The 15732-nt window shown below is 34.4% G+C and overlaps 1 protein-coding gene across 3 annotated transcripts; it reads right to left on the bottom strand.

Annotated features, from left to right (window-relative positions):
• Positions 1–334: 334 nt before the first annotated feature.
• LOC128988868 (monocarboxylate transporter 12-B-like) lies at positions 335–15471 on the bottom strand. 3 transcript variants are annotated; one of them, XM_054410587.1, is made up of 9 exons: positions 15394–15440; positions 8134–8315; positions 7023–7165; positions 6380–6506; positions 6102–6245; positions 4691–4986; positions 3430–3862; positions 2663–2854; positions 335–1857 (listed from the first exon to the last, which is right to left on the bottom strand). In XM_054410587.1, the coding sequence occupies exons 3-9, from the start codon at positions 7104–7106 to the stop codon at positions 1709–1711; spliced, it is 1425 nt and encodes a 474-aa protein (XP_054266562.1). In that variant the 5' UTR covers positions 7107–7165; positions 8134–8315; positions 15394–15440; the 3' UTR covers positions 335–1708. The 3 variants fall into 3 exon arrangements, with proteins under 3 accessions (XP_054266562.1, XP_054266563.1, XP_054266565.1); XM_054410588.1 differs by lacking the exon at positions 8134–8315 and having other exon boundaries at positions 15394–15471; XM_054410590.1 differs by lacking the exons at positions 8134–8315; positions 15394–15440 and adding an exon at positions 15335–15372.
• Between the last annotated feature and the right edge of the window lie 261 nt (positions 15472–15732).

Raw genomic sequence — 15732 nt, 5'->3', positions numbered from 1 at the left:
GACCTCAAAACAAAAAATAATATCGGTCCAGGGTCCAGGTCTTACCATTTGTACTTCGGTATAATAGCTTATTCCCTATATGGGAAATTCGCTACAATGGGTCAATGTAAAGCCAAATTTGATGATATTTTCATTTGAAATAAACCATGCAATAACATTAATTACAATTATATTTTAGATGAGTGAAAATGTGTGTTCCTGCCATTGGCATGCTTATATTATCGACTATATAGTTTGGATAGTTTTAATAGGTACTCTAAGTTGTTTTATTTGTTTAATATTTCTATAATATTCAAGTTCATCTTTATAAGATTGTAAGCAATAAATTGAGTCAATAGTGATCAAGTTAATTTATTTAAAATCCATGTTTGTAGCCCTTGAGCTGTTGGACACAAGACTAAATTACCAACCCAATCCCTTCACAGCTCAACAAAATTTGTTAACTTAGGACATGTTTTGCTGTTAAAACACCATTGTCAGCTTCAAGTACTTGGTAGATTTGATCACTGTATGGCAAAACAAAATTACGATAAAATAATATTTGAACAAGAGCAGTCTGTCCCTTGCTTAACCCTGTGGTCGGTTAACTTTTGTTAAAAGAACAGACCTGTTTAAAAATGTTTATTTTTTGAAATTTTATCATAATTTTGTTTGTGCCCTACATTGTTTACCTTTTTCTTTTGGTAATACAACTGATCAACTCTAAAAAACCTACCTGAAGCTGACGATTGTGTTTTAACACCAAAACATGTCCTAAATTGACATATTTTGTCAAGCTGTGGCGAGATTACGTAAGCCTTATTTTTTTTTACACAACAATTTAATACTTATGTACTTTATACATATTTTATGTGTTTAAAACCTCTCGACTATGGACACTTTTGTGAAGTAGACAATCCATTCTCATGTTAAAGTTGTAACCATTTAAAATAAAAGTAACTTAATTTAATTTAGCCACTACCAAGAGTGTACTGCCATAGACAAATATAATTAAATATAGACTGACAGCAGTGCTGCGGTTAGCATAAGTTCTGGCGACCACCGCTTGGAGTTCCGTGTAATTACGTTGCATGGCACAGCGGTCCCAGTGGTGGACGCCAGAACTTATGCTAACCTCAGCACTGCTGTCAGTCTATATTTAGTTTTATTTGTCTTTGGTAAACCTAATGTTTTCTTTCTTACACACTAACTTTTAGACATGGAAAGCTAAAGATCCCCTTTTCATTATTTACTCCACTAATGAATTTCGTCTGTATATTTTTCAACTGTAGCCACATTTATGTCCCCAAAAACTATCATACTGTAGCAAGTAAACCTATCTGGTAGCACATAAACTAATAGTCCTCTTTGAGCAAAAAAACTTTTACAGCTGGTCCATGTAGATGGGATGTCTACTTCAGTTTCTCAATTCAATGATAAAATACATCAACTCGTCAAAATCACAATTTTTATTGTTTGTACTTTATCTTTAAACAATAACATTAACAATACATTACATTACATTACGTGGTGGTTGATACTTCATGATAATGATAATGGTGATAAGTATCACAGTCATAAATTGTAAACTTAAGACTACATTTACACAAAAATGTTTATGAAAACATATTCTTGATGTCTTAACTGTTAGACAGGAACGTGAGTTTTTATTACAGCAGGTTGGCCTGCATGTTACAATCTGTTCAACATTCCTAGAGCTATGAAGCTATCAAGAAGGCTCTGTAGATTGGGCTTTTTTCAGTTTTGTTTTTGAGCTCAACAAATACTCGACACTCCAAGAAACTATACAAATCAAGAGCATAACTGACTGAGCGTGAAGACATATGGAGAAACTGCCTGTAAAGTCTCTAATCCAACCTAGAAAATACAGTAAATTGTAAGTGATTTTGCAACAAATGTACATGTTTTTTTAACTTAATTGGTTTATGTTATATTTTTGTTAGGTACTGACTTATCTGACAGAACAAAATAATTATTTCAGGGATTGTTTGTCACTTTCCCTCAATTGGTGAAATAGTTTCACAAAACTGATACCAGAGCTGCACCACCCGAGCTGATACCTCGCTCATTTTCCAACCTCGGCTTCGCCTTGATCGTAAAACTTGTGCTCGGGTCGAATAGAGTCACTTTAGGCCCTAGTGATGAAATATACTAGGTTTTTCAAATATTTTACAATACTAGTGCACCTGTTGCTCGAATTCGAGCAATTGCAAAATATTAAAGGCGTTTTTTTTTTTTTTTTTAATAACAGTCACAATTTCCGTTGACTTGAAAGAGTCAACTCAAAGATAATGTAATCAATCACTCCACTCCAGTTATCGAAACTGGAAACGAACTCACCCTGAAAACGAACACTCTTGTGTATCATGAGTTTACTATGAGTAGTTGTAATTAATACAAATTATTCGTCTGTTTAAGTAAACAAAATCTTTTCTTCATAAGAAATACATTGGGATTTTGATGGCCTGTGGAGCAAAGCCCAAAGACTTTTATAACAGGAATTTGTGAAAGGGGGCGTCTACACAAAAAATACTTAATTTTGACACCTCGTTTGTAAAAATCCGTCAATTATTAACGGAGGAGTAGTGTTTTGTAGAAATTGCCTTAACGTATTATATATAAGGATAATGTATATTTATTTAGATAGTAATTATTATCTTACCAGCTAAAGGTCCCAGGAAGACCACAAATATTCCCTTGGAGACCATAAATAGACCATAGGCTGAGGCTAACTTTTCTCTAACCACAGATTCAGATATGACCAGTGGGAAATTGATCAAAGCGAATCCACGAAAGAATCCGTGAATCAAAATAGTTATGATCAAGTTCCTCCATGAAGTCTGCTCTGCTAGAACTGAGAAACAAATTTAAGTTAGGTATACCTCCTAGAGAGTTAAGTTAGTTTAAGTTACCTTCGATGATATAACCAGCATGAAGAAATCACCTAGCTTTTTGCAAAACTAATATCCAATTTTATTTCTGAGTTCCAAACCAATATATTTTTTTATCATTCAAAACAAAACTATTTGAATCTGAAATCTTGGTTGTTTTCTAATGTACATTGTTTTTAATTGGACAAGTTAAAGGTAAATTCATCAGGGATAAGAAGATTTAGGTATTTTTTATACATTGTGGAATAATGAACTCGTTACCAAAAATAAATCACATCAAAGAGAAAGAATTTAAATGTAGATTTTGGTATGTGGATTTGGCTCTCATTGTTGGATATATAAAAATAGATTTAAAAGTGCATTTATATAATTTTTGATAAAGTTATATCATGTTTGATAAACTAATCAAATAAATGTGCAAATTATTAACCATCTATGTACTGGTACATGTCCAGCAAGCATGATGCTTGATTTATTTTGTCAATCATATTTTGTGTACACAAGACTTAAGCTGAATCTGGATGAATCTGAGATTTACCTGATCGTGCGATCATCACAAAAACCAATCCAACGGCCAGAGTGCTCCTACGAGTGAATGGAAGCTTGTCAAAGATCGGAGGGATGAGAAGACGAGCAGAGATATCCGAGACCGCCATCAGACTCAGGGCCTGAGCCGTGTCAGCCTTAGTGTAGCCAAGATTGGCCATGAAGAACGGAATCACAAGTTTGAAGTTTATCTCCGCCAGATAGGCCATGGAAAGGCCGAACAGAGTGTTCAGAAATGAGAGATCCAAGAGCAAATCCAGGTCCATAATGCTGACCAACTTCTGCCAGCACCCATCATTAGATGATTTGCTTTTATTGGTTGTCTCTTTGTTTATCTCATTTTCAATGCTTAGCCTGAGAGATGCCTCCGCATCGTCATTGATACTTGAATGGGATTTGTGAAGGTGGTTTGCTTTGATTTCTCCCTGAAAAATATCATTGAATTAGAACTTTTTATCTCTAGTTACCGGTAGCAGTTTCAAGGGGGGGGGGGGACTTCAGGCACTAAAGCCCCCATTGGACTCTGGAAAAATAAATGTAAACATACATTTCACCCAAAAACCCTAACGGTTGTTTTTAGACACAGTTCTTGACCTAAAACATGGCTTTAGATACTTGTACTGCTTTAGAAATACCAAATTTTGCGGAGAGGACCCCTGCATCTCCTTCTTTTTGGGGCTTGTAGAACACTCCCTGGTACAGTCCCCCTCCCCTTGACAAGTTCCTAGGACTGCAACTGCTGGTTATATTTGGGAATTCGAATTCAAAAACATTATCTAACCAATTTAATATTGGCAAAAATGTTTTTAAACTTTAGTTAATCTTAGCGTCAGAATAATTAGGCCTAATAATCTTCATGCTTTATCTATGAGTAAGAAATTTAAAATCATTTGTGACAGATAATCTTATCCTTATTATATCTTGGTCCTAGAGAAATTACTTTATCACAAAACTGATAAAAACACTCCATTTTCAAGGATGCTATGATTGAGTTGAATTGCCCTGAAGATATATTGTTGCAGTATGTTAGAAATGTATGCTAGTATTGTTGTCAGAGTCCAATAACGCATTCATCTCCTAATGACCAAAATGAGTCACCTTTGAGTATGGAAGCATACAATTTCCCTTATACTCCAATTGTAAAGAGGAGTACATGAAATGAAATGGCACATTAAGGGTAAAGACAAAATGGTACCTATGACACAGTTTGTGCCTGGTTTTAGGGACATAGCTATCGCAAGATACCATAGTACCTGTTTCCGTTCATGTACAAGCTCCTCCTCTTCTTCTACAATGACAGTTTTCAAATGCCACTTGACCGGTTGCAGCAGACATGAGCCAACCACGGCGTTGAGTCCCAGCGCTCCCATGATCATCATGGTGCCATGAAACCCATACTCGTTCAGCAGTCTGCTCACCACCTGAGGTATCAGCATGAAGCCGAGCCCGGTCCCCGCCATCGCTAGACCAAACGCTTGGCCTCGCCGCTTCACAAAGTAGCTGTTCAAGGCAACAAAGACCGCAGTGGAAGACAGTCCAAAACCAACGCCTGGTGAACACACCTGTTAATTGTTTATGATGGATTTTTGATCCTGAGTTAAGATATTTTGCAATATTTTGAATCCAAAAGGCTACTATCAGCCGTACATGACAAACATATATATATTGTTTACAGAACTCTAAGAAAACTGCTGATATACCATAACAACCTGGGAGTCAAATGATTGAGGGTTTGAATCCCGTATTGGTCAGGTCGGGTGCGCAACTCATGGGGGGATCACCTATCTGTGGTAGAGCTAGGTGGCTAGGCCCGAGTGTAGGGTGAATAATAATATTGGCTACGACCTTTTTTAAACTATCCGTTTTGGCTCAGTCTTAGAATTGAAAACATTCACTTAACAACAGTGTTTTACATATAAGGATAATTTATCAAATAAATTACATCCTTCTTCCACAAGCAAGCTGCTGAACACAGAGGATTCAACAAGACACAATTTTGTCAAAACTGAAAAAATGTTCTAATTAAAACAACACAATAATTTTGATCTTGATCAGTAAATGATTTCTTAGTATTGATGATATTGAGTTTTCAATGTCACAATGGAAATTTTTTTTCGAATTTTTAGAATCAAATAGCTAACAGACCAATGAGGTTCAAGGATTGAAAAAAAAGAAGTAAAATTGTAATGCTTCGAACATCAAGTAATCAGCTGTTTACCAATTGAATTGTTAATCTCGGTGCAATTAGTGTTTGGTACAAATGGTACAATGAGTTTTTGCATCACTGTCAGTGGCAAAGAGTGGTTATAAACAAAATCATAACCTCTCATAGAAGTTATGAGTAGTGATTGTTAGTAATTAAAAACGGTTTGTAAAGTAGTGTACGGGTAAATAGTCTTAACGACACTATCTTTACGCAATCGTTGCATAAACTACTATAATATGAAATTTTTTTTAGGACTAACATGCATGATTAAATAAATCAATAGTTCCTGGGACTCATAGGTGAACTAAAACACTGCTTTGTTCAAATAGCTTTAACTCAACATAATGAAAGAAAACACTCTTGTCCCGTATACAGTACACAATTATGACGTCCAGAATTTCAATTAGTTCCATAGTGGAATAAGTAAAGGTTTGGTTGTCATTGTTTTTTTTACTCACCTCCAACCAAGCTGTATGTGAGCAGAATGTGAGTCATGCTAGTAGCTGAAGCAGCTGTTATCAGACCTAGACTGCTCAGGATTGCTCCAAGGATACCAACTTTGCGGTATGAGTAGTTCTTCAAGAGTGGACCCATAAGAAATCCTAAAAATAAAACCTTGGTAAAAAAATATTTTTTTTCCTTGTTATTGGAATAGATAAGTATTGAGTACAAGATTTTTTTAAATATGTCTAAAAATATTAGGTTAAAAAAACCCCAAAAAAATTCTCTTTGTTACCTGAAAAGTTGTTGGTGGCATCGCGAGCACTCATGATAAAGGCTGCACCAGTTGTTGCTACCCCAAGTTCCTTAAGAGTATCGCCAAACAGCAAACCAAAAGATGGCTCTACGGCTCGGGTGCAGAGCTATGAAGAATATTAAATTTATGTTTTATTATTGTAGGTACTTGATATTTCACATTGTCTATAATTATATAGAGAACATTATATTTATAGATTTTGAAGTAGGCATCCTCCTACCTGTATGCTGAAGCAGTTGTTTAAAGAGATAATATCATAATTTTGAGATAGAAATGCAACTAAAAAGGCATATTTTATTTTAACCCACATACCACAAGGATGAGTAAGATACCTCATAGTTGGATGATTAGTTTAAGATTTTATTTATATGACGGTGTGAGGTAAATTTGGCAAACATATGGGTGTTGAATGGATAAGATTACTTGGCTTTTTATTACCAAGTTCAGCTACTTTGTTTGCCAAGACATCTATTGCAAATCCACCAATGACCATGGTCCAGTTTTGATACATCAAAAAGCTACTATGACTTTTCAAAAGATCAAACCAACAGCAATTTTGGTGGTATGAGTCTAATTAAAGTAAAGTTGTGAAAAAATATACACGTGTGAAAATATGTCTTACGTTGATGAGACCTGATCCCAGTATGATTATCCAGCCCCATCCTCCGTCCGGGGCAATTTTATTAGGTTTTTGTTGCAGAGGCATCTCCGAGTCATTGGTTTTTCACATCAACATGTCTATGCTACGCTGTATCTAGTCATAACCTGTAAAAATACAAAACACTTCAGTAAAAAGTATATTATGGTTTTGGTCAACTCCTTGAGTCCAACTAATACATCTGTTCGTCTAATGTATCAAATACAAGACTGTAATAAAACTTCCACAATCAGCCCTCCAGGCAAGGATAATCCTATATCAGCTGATAACAAACAGATAACTATACCTGACATCTGCTGCAAACTGTGAGTCACTCAATAGTCAAGTTGAGAACTATAGTTCGGCCGCTTAGAAAACGACCATTTGCGCTTCCTAATGCTAAACCAATGCTGGAGGAGGTCGCTTTCTAAGCGGCCGAACTATATTTTGTTTGCCCCCCAAATAAGGCATTTTGCTGCAGTTTGCTTATCAAGGTATTTAAAATTTATAGCTAATTAATAATCTAATTAAGTAGTGACCAAATAAGTGACAAATAAATAAATTAAGTAAATTAAGTAGTATAGTCAAAATAAAAAAGAAATAGAAAAAGAAAGATCTTCAGATTGCTATGATTGAATCAAAAGTGGCATTGCAACTCCAGTTCTAGTCAAGCTATTTAATCTTGGAATGGATAGTGTTTTTGTTTCAGTTTCTATATTTTCCCTCTTGCCTTATACAGCTGGCAGGTTAAAAGGTTTACCTGCACAATCTGTATTGTTTGACGATGAGGTAAAAAATCAATTTGTATCCAACTATCCAATTATAAATATACTGTATATTGAGAATGGTCAAACTATTTTTAGTATGTTAAATGTAAAAAAAAATATTTTTAGTAATTTTGCTGAAGATTAATCAAAACTGTTGACACCAAATTGCCTCTAGTATTTTCAATTTTCACTTTCGAAGACCAAATAAGCCTTCTATATTTATTCCATCGGAAGAGAAATGAGAAATGTAAAAGTCCACAAGAAAGTATCAGTATCACAGTTATAGTTGTTCGGCTCCTATGGTAGAATACTTATTTTTATAACCTTACCTTAACTTCGAATAACACTGGTCATAGGAATGAATACTGAGTGACAATAGCTAAACTAAGGTCTCTGTGTCCACTACTGCCTCATTCACTGTAGAGCAAGCCCTGGCCTTGTCCTTGCTAACTGATTTAATCATGTTGTTTATGCAGGCTTGTTTGCAAAAAACCGGTTCAACAGCTGGTGGCTGAAAGTTGAAGTTGGTTAAGATGAAAGTCAAGTGCCGCCTGTTGCACAATAGTAACAATATTGCCTACCACTAAATTGTTGTAGCATTGTAGCATTTAAAATCACAGAGTAGTAAATCACAGAGTAGTAAAATCACAGAGTAGTAAACCTTAAGTCAAATAAAGCAAGGATTAGTTTTAAACATTGTCTAATTATAGTTGTTAACTTATGTTACTTGTTAATCAATCAAAAATTAATAATAAATTGTTGGGGATTTGAAACTTGGCTATGTTCGTGAGCTGTCCTTGAACATTGGAATTGTAATAAAATAACAGCTGATCTTAGTCCATAGATGTATTAATCGTTCACCTGCATTCAGGTTAAAATACCCAGCATTATATCCCTGCCTTGATGTAACAATAATAATGGTAAATGATTACTATATTTAAAACTGGAGATTTCTAGTGGTTTTGCTACTGTTCTTTTCCAAAATAACAAAGTTAAAATAGTTACAAAGATGAAGGTATAACAGGTTTTAGATACCCATAGTATACATTAACCTTTATTTGAACTTTAAAATAGATGTAACATACATATTTGGATTAAATTTTGACAAGATTACATACTTTTCTTTGTTTGAAGTTCATTGTTGGTGATGGTAAGTTAATGTTGTTCAAAGGTTCATTGCGGACATTTTCCATCACGATGGTAAAAAACTATACACAACGTTACGGGATCTGGAATCTGGTCCCGTCCTCAGGTGAAAAAAAACATAACTAACACATTATTTGCATGTTGTATCATGACTTGACTGCTATACAGTGCATATTTTTTTACCACTACCCTTTGTAGTGTATTCCAACTTAGGTTGGGCGTTTGTGTATTGTTATAGTTGTAATGTGTAGGTTAAGTTTTTTTTCACCTGAGGACGGGATCAGATTCTAGATCCCGAAACGTTATGTATTGTTTTTTACCATCCTGATGGAAAATGTCCGCAATAAATCTTTGAACATTACACTTTTCCATTGAAGTCAATTAATTGTTTTAACCCTTTCAATGCTATATTTTTTTTATAATTTTCCGAAAAATGCTAGAGTTGTTTACTTATTTTGTATGAAAAGTGCTAGGCTTGCCACGGGGGCAAAGTCTAGTGTGGGAGAAAAAATATCAATAAAAAAAAATATTTCATCTTAAAAGTGCTAAAGAAACAATATATTGGGCCTCCATCGTATGGGGAATCGAAAGAAACAATCGCTGTTTCGAAACAACAACTGAGTCAACTGATATTCCCATTTAAACTCTCACTGTCGCATCGTAAGTCCTGCCGGCACGGTATATCGTCGCTTCGGATGAAACGCGAACAATGATATATCATTCTATAGCACTTTTCAGGAAAAATACACACAACAAAACATTCAGGGCCGTATTTAGAATCGATGAGGCCCAACTAAATTCTGAATTTGAAGGTTGGAACTACAGGGTTTAGTTAGTAATACTCGTGGTAGCCTATTGCTTCAACTCGATGAATTTGTTTCCAACCATCCGATCTACAAAAAGACCTAGGAGACTTGCTAACAAAAGTCTTTTCATTTTTTTGATATCATGAAATATATCTATAAGTATAAATAGTCCAGGGGCAAACTGCACATATCCAGCTTCCGTGGGATTTTTTGTGAAGGGAATGTGTGACTATGTGGAATCTCTTTATGATATGTCACATAATGGTGTAGTACCGGGTGTTTACCCTCAAATTGCGGGGTTTGGTTTTTATGACGTCGTAAATCCAAGATGGCCGCCATGTGTGACATCCATTCATGAAATTAATAATGACTCTTTTCAGAGTAAAATAATCGAATTTTAATTTACACCATTGAATTCAGCTCTAAAAATCAAACAATTTGGTGTTTTGAATCATTGCTCTATGACCATTGGTTACCGAGATATTAAAGGCGGAAATCGCAGAACATGGTCCCCTTGCTATCCTTATGGGGAAAAAATAAAATTGTATATCTAGCTTATTACTCAGCATATCTTAATAATAATTGGTATGTGGCTTCATTTAGTAGAGTTCTACTTGATTATGGCCTAAAATCCCCCATTTTTACATTTCCGTGGCAGCAAACCTGCATACTAACTTCCAATGTTATTCTTAAGGACAATTTTTTGCATGCTTGTTCATGAACATACTTTGAGAAGTGATGATGTGTGGCTCCATTTTAATTATTTATTGAAGCATTTGCAATTCGTTGAGTATACAGGTCAGCTGCTACGGGGGTATTGTATCTATAAAAAATCTCACAAATTATAGGTATAAAATAAAGTAAAATAGACTATATGTAATTTCATACTGGTCATATACTAGGTCATATGTAATTTCGTGTGATTGTATGATTGGTGGTGATAGATAGGTGACATATAGAATCGTGTACTACCGGGTGTTTTGTATGAAAGTGTGGCCTAGCTGGTGTTTTTGGCCCGCCGTCTTGGATCCACCATATTGGATATTAATATAATTTTTTTAATGTAATGCTGGTGTCGTGACTCATCATTATAAACTATATGTGTTTACGCTAATTTAATTCCGAAAACCGTGTAAATATCGTCTTTCGTTTCGAAGATATATTGAAATGAAAACTCCCCCCCATACATTTTTTACGGACGTTTCGTACTTTGATAATTTTTCAGATTATTTTTCTCATATCCAGTTCTTATTATCGCTTGCAATTCGTTATAGTCTTAAAGTATTCAGTGATGTAAGGGCTTTTATTTAAGCTATCGATCATTAAAATCTGACGAGTTATAGTTGAGCTATGAACCGCAACACAATATTAAATTTAACTTTTTCCAAATCAGTTTTTATTAGAAGATTTATATCTCGGGTTGTTAATACGTCATACGGTTCATTCTGGTCTCAAATTACTCAGTAAATGTTTGGTTTAAAATTTTATTAATCACTAAATGAAATCTGACTAATTGAAAATGAGTCATGGGCCTTTATTTAACATTAATAATCATTTTTATTTTGAAATTTGTCTTTGGTTAAAGCAATTAAAGACATACAGGGCTGGTCATCAGGGTTACAACATTTGTTTGGTGTAAGTACAAAGTAAATGATGTGTGATGAGGCATATAAAACTAAGCGGTTCCACGTCTAAAAATTGTAACATTGATGACCAGCCCTGTATGTCTTAAACCAAAGAAAGTTTTGGACATAAAAATAATTTAATGTTAAATTATTTATTGGTTCATGACTCATTTTAAAATAACTCAGTCAGATTTCATTTAGTGATTAATAAAATGTAAAATCAAACATTAGACAAGTAATTTGAGACCAGGAAGAACTTAGTGACGTATTAACAACCCGAGATATAAATCTTAATTAATTAATAACAACAGATTTGTAATAAGTTAAATTTAATATTGTGTTAGGGCTCGTAGCTCGACTCTAACGCTCTAACTCGACCGAATTTAAAGATCAACAGCTCAAATGAAAGCTCATACATCACTGAATATTTTAAGACTAGAACGAACTGAAAGCTTTAATAGGAACTGGAGATATAAGAAAAATAATCTTAAAAATGTTCAAAGTACGAAACGTCCGTAAGAAATGTATGGGGGAGAGTTTTTATTTGAATATATCTTCCAAACAAAAAATATATTTCAAAACATATTTCAGCATTGAAATCAGCGTGAAAATCTAGTTCATAATGATGTGTTACAACACTAGCATTGAATAAAAAAAGTTATTAATATCCAAAATGGCGGATCCAAGATGGCGGCCAAAAACACCAGCTTGGCCAGACTTTCAGACAAAATACTCGGTAGTACACGGTTCTACATGTTCATGTCCATTACCTATCGCCAACAATCATACAATTGCTTAATTCAAAATCCTACAAAATTACATATGCCTCACAACTATAGTCTAATTTATTTTATTTTCTAATACCTGTAATTTGTTTATAGCATACCTACCCGTAGCAGCAGACCTGTATACTCAACGAATTGCAAATGCGTCAATAAATAATTAAAATGGGGCCACTCATTAACATTTCTCAACACGTATGTTCATAAACAAGCATGCAAAAAATTGTCTGTAAGAATAACATTAGAAGTTAGTATGCAGGTTTGCTGCCACGGAAATGTAAAAATGGGGGATTTTAGGCCATAATCAAGTAGATTTCTACTAAATGAAGCCACATACCAATTATTATTAAGATATGCTGAGTAATAAGCTAGATATACAATTTTATTTTTTCCCCATAAGGATAGCATGGGGACCATGTTCTGTGATTTCCGCCTTCAATATCTCGGTAACCAATGGTCATAGAGCAATGATTCAAAACACCAAATTGTTTGATTTTTGAGCTGAATTCAATGGTTTAAATTAAAATTCGATTATTTTACTCTGAAAAGAGTCATTATTAATTTCATGAATGGATGTCACACATGGCGGCCATCTTGGATTTACGACGTCATAAAAACCAAACCCCGCAATTTGAGGGTAAACACCCGGTACTACACCATTATGTGACATATAATAAAGAGATTCCACATAGTCACACATTCCCTTCACAAAAAATCCCACGGAATACAGTTTGCCCCCCGACTAAAAAGAGGATGTTTGTATATATATTTGATTGTTTGTTTGTTTGTTTGTTTGGCAGTGATAAACTCAGACACCGCTGAACCGATTGCCACGAAACTTGGTACATACGTGTAGAATGTCATGGAATAGGTTTATACACCATCAATTTCGTGATCCGTCCAATCGGCTCCGCCCCAGTGGCTCTGGAGTTTCCCATGTTAACCTTATGAGAAATTTAATTAATGAATCTTAACAGCTGTTTCAATTAAACAAGTTGGTTCTGTTCTATGATGTTCAATAGCATTAAAGTTACAAGGATTACCAACAGGGTGCAGCACTATTATTTCTTTTACATTTATGACAACAGCTAATTTGCAACCAAAAGGTGAGTGAGCGTAGCGAAAGAACTTCAACCTGGAGGCAAGTTAGCGTAGCGAACGAGCTAACCTGAAGGCAAGTGAGCGTAGCGAACGAGCTCCAACCTAAAGGTGAGTGAGCGTAGCGAACGAGCTCCAACTTAAAGGTGAGTGAGCGTAGCGAACGAACTTCAACCAGGACGTGATTGAGCCATGCGAACGAGATCATCTTGAAAATTAAGAAGTTAAACGGGGCAAAGCCCGCGGGATTATAAATAGTCAAAGGCAAGACAACGTCTGCCGGGTTCAGCTAGTTGTATATATATTTTTGATAATCATAAATGTCTGCTACGGCCGCGGAGAAATAGTTATCTCGCGGGAGCGTGGAGACATCCTCTTTGTCTCCTTAGATTATGACGAAATCATGAAGATCTTCTGATTTTGTGGGGACATGTTCCCGCCGTCTCGATAATCTTGGACATCATACCCACTCAAGTGAATGATTAGTGGCAACTCCTAGGTTAACTGTGAAATAGTGAAGATAACAAATAAATAAACAAATTAACAAGATATTTTGATTTCAACGTCTCCCTCAATCGCGGCAAAATTGATTATCGGTGAAATAAATTTAAAAAAAATTGAGGCCCCCTCCTAGACCGAGGCCCCCGGCAACCACCGTGACCGCCGTTAGGGAAATACGGCCCTGAAACCATTTAAGAGGGAAAAGCAACTCTGCATTTAAAATTAAATACTGTCTTTTATTTAACAAAATATATTAATTGATATTAAATGCTTACTTCAAATGTCTATTAAATTCATTTTAAATTTCCATGGACATACAAAGTAAAAAATACCCCCGCCGTAGCAAACCTGCAGACTAAGCGAATTTCAACTCGTCTTATTACATTTTTGCTCAAATATTTCCATGAATAAGACATATTTTTATCCCCTATTTAAATAACATTAGATTTAACGAGTGCTTAGGTTTGCTGCTACGGGAAAGGTAAAAAGTGTTTTTTGACTATATGTCAATAGTATAGGATGAAATAAATAAATTTGCCAAATTTTATCAATATATATCCATAAACAAGTAAACTACAACAATTTTCATTTTCTCCATAAGAATAACATGGGAATTTTAAATTACACTATTTTTTAATTTTCTCCGTGACCGTTAGGCATACAACAGCGCTTCAATATACTAAATTATTTATTTTTTTAAGCTCTACAAAACGGTTTAAAAAGAAATTGCAAAATTTTTTATTTTTAGGGTCAAAAATGGGAAAACCCCATTTTTACCCCATAATACCCCCCCGTAAACCCCCGTTCCCATAGTCCGATCATGCTGCTTCGCGAACTCGTTTGAATAAACGTAGGTTTACACGTTTATACCAAATTTCATCGAAATCGGATCATTTTTGCTCGAGTTATCGCGCTAACGGACACATATATAAATATATATATATAAATATATATATATAAATATATATATATATATATATATATATAAATATATATATATAAATATATATATATATATAAATATATATATATATAAATATATATATATATAAATATATATATATAAATATATATATATATATATATATTATTTTCTTGCATAATAAATATATATATATGAATTTGAACGATTAGTGTTTTTGGCCTCTGGGGACATCAAAATGAAAAAGTAAATCGGTCCCGCGCCCAGGTCTTACCATGAGACCTACGGTAATAGCTACTTCCCTATAGGGAAATTCGCTAACAAACACAATTTTGCACAGGCAGGCCTACTGTACTGATCACTCCAGTTTCATACCATATTTTATATTTTAATACTAAGTACGAGCATAGAGAAAATAAATTAGGCCTATAGTGTAGTTACATAGCTTTTACGCCGTAAAACCATGGCGCTCCCAGCGGTGGACGACAGAACCTATGCTAATCGCAGCACGTCTGTGAGTCTTTAATTATTTTTGTCTATTAAATTTGTTCTAAGTACTGTATCTAAGTACCAGTTTAGAATACATAATAGTGTAACTAGTCTGTGTGTAAAATATTAGACTACAGTTTAATATTTTGTTAAACCCTTACCCATTTTGTTACCTTACCCATGAACTAATCTAATGTTTCACATTGGCAAAAAAACTTACATTTGAAACAGGTATCCAATAAATCTTGGTTTCGCCCAGTAATGTAAACTTTCAGTCTGACCTCAGACTAACACAACAACACAACTAACTAACTGATGTTGGACTATCTAATTTTCCTGTCCATGAACTTATCAACACACTGATAATCTGACTAACAGTTTATAATTAACACAAATTCAGCAGTGACGATTTTGAAACTTTATGCAACTTTGAACTTCACAACCTGATAATAATATGGTACTGTAGTTGATTAAAATAATCAAAAATTTTCTAAATACATATTTTTGAAAATGAAGATAGAAAAAAACTGTCATCACTCCTGTATTTGAAAAATTGCTC

This window comes from Macrosteles quadrilineatus, unplaced genomic scaffold (genome assembly GCF_028750875.1).
Source record: "Macrosteles quadrilineatus isolate MER2022 unplaced genomic scaffold, UCM_ALF_1.0 Scaffold_3__2_contigs__length_128488019, whole genome shotgun sequence".
NCBI lineage: Eukaryota > Metazoa > Arthropoda > Insecta > Hemiptera > Cicadellidae > Macrosteles > Macrosteles quadrilineatus.
The sequence above is the reverse complement of the archived record's forward strand: the minus strand, read 5'-3'. Positions and strand labels throughout refer to the sequence as shown.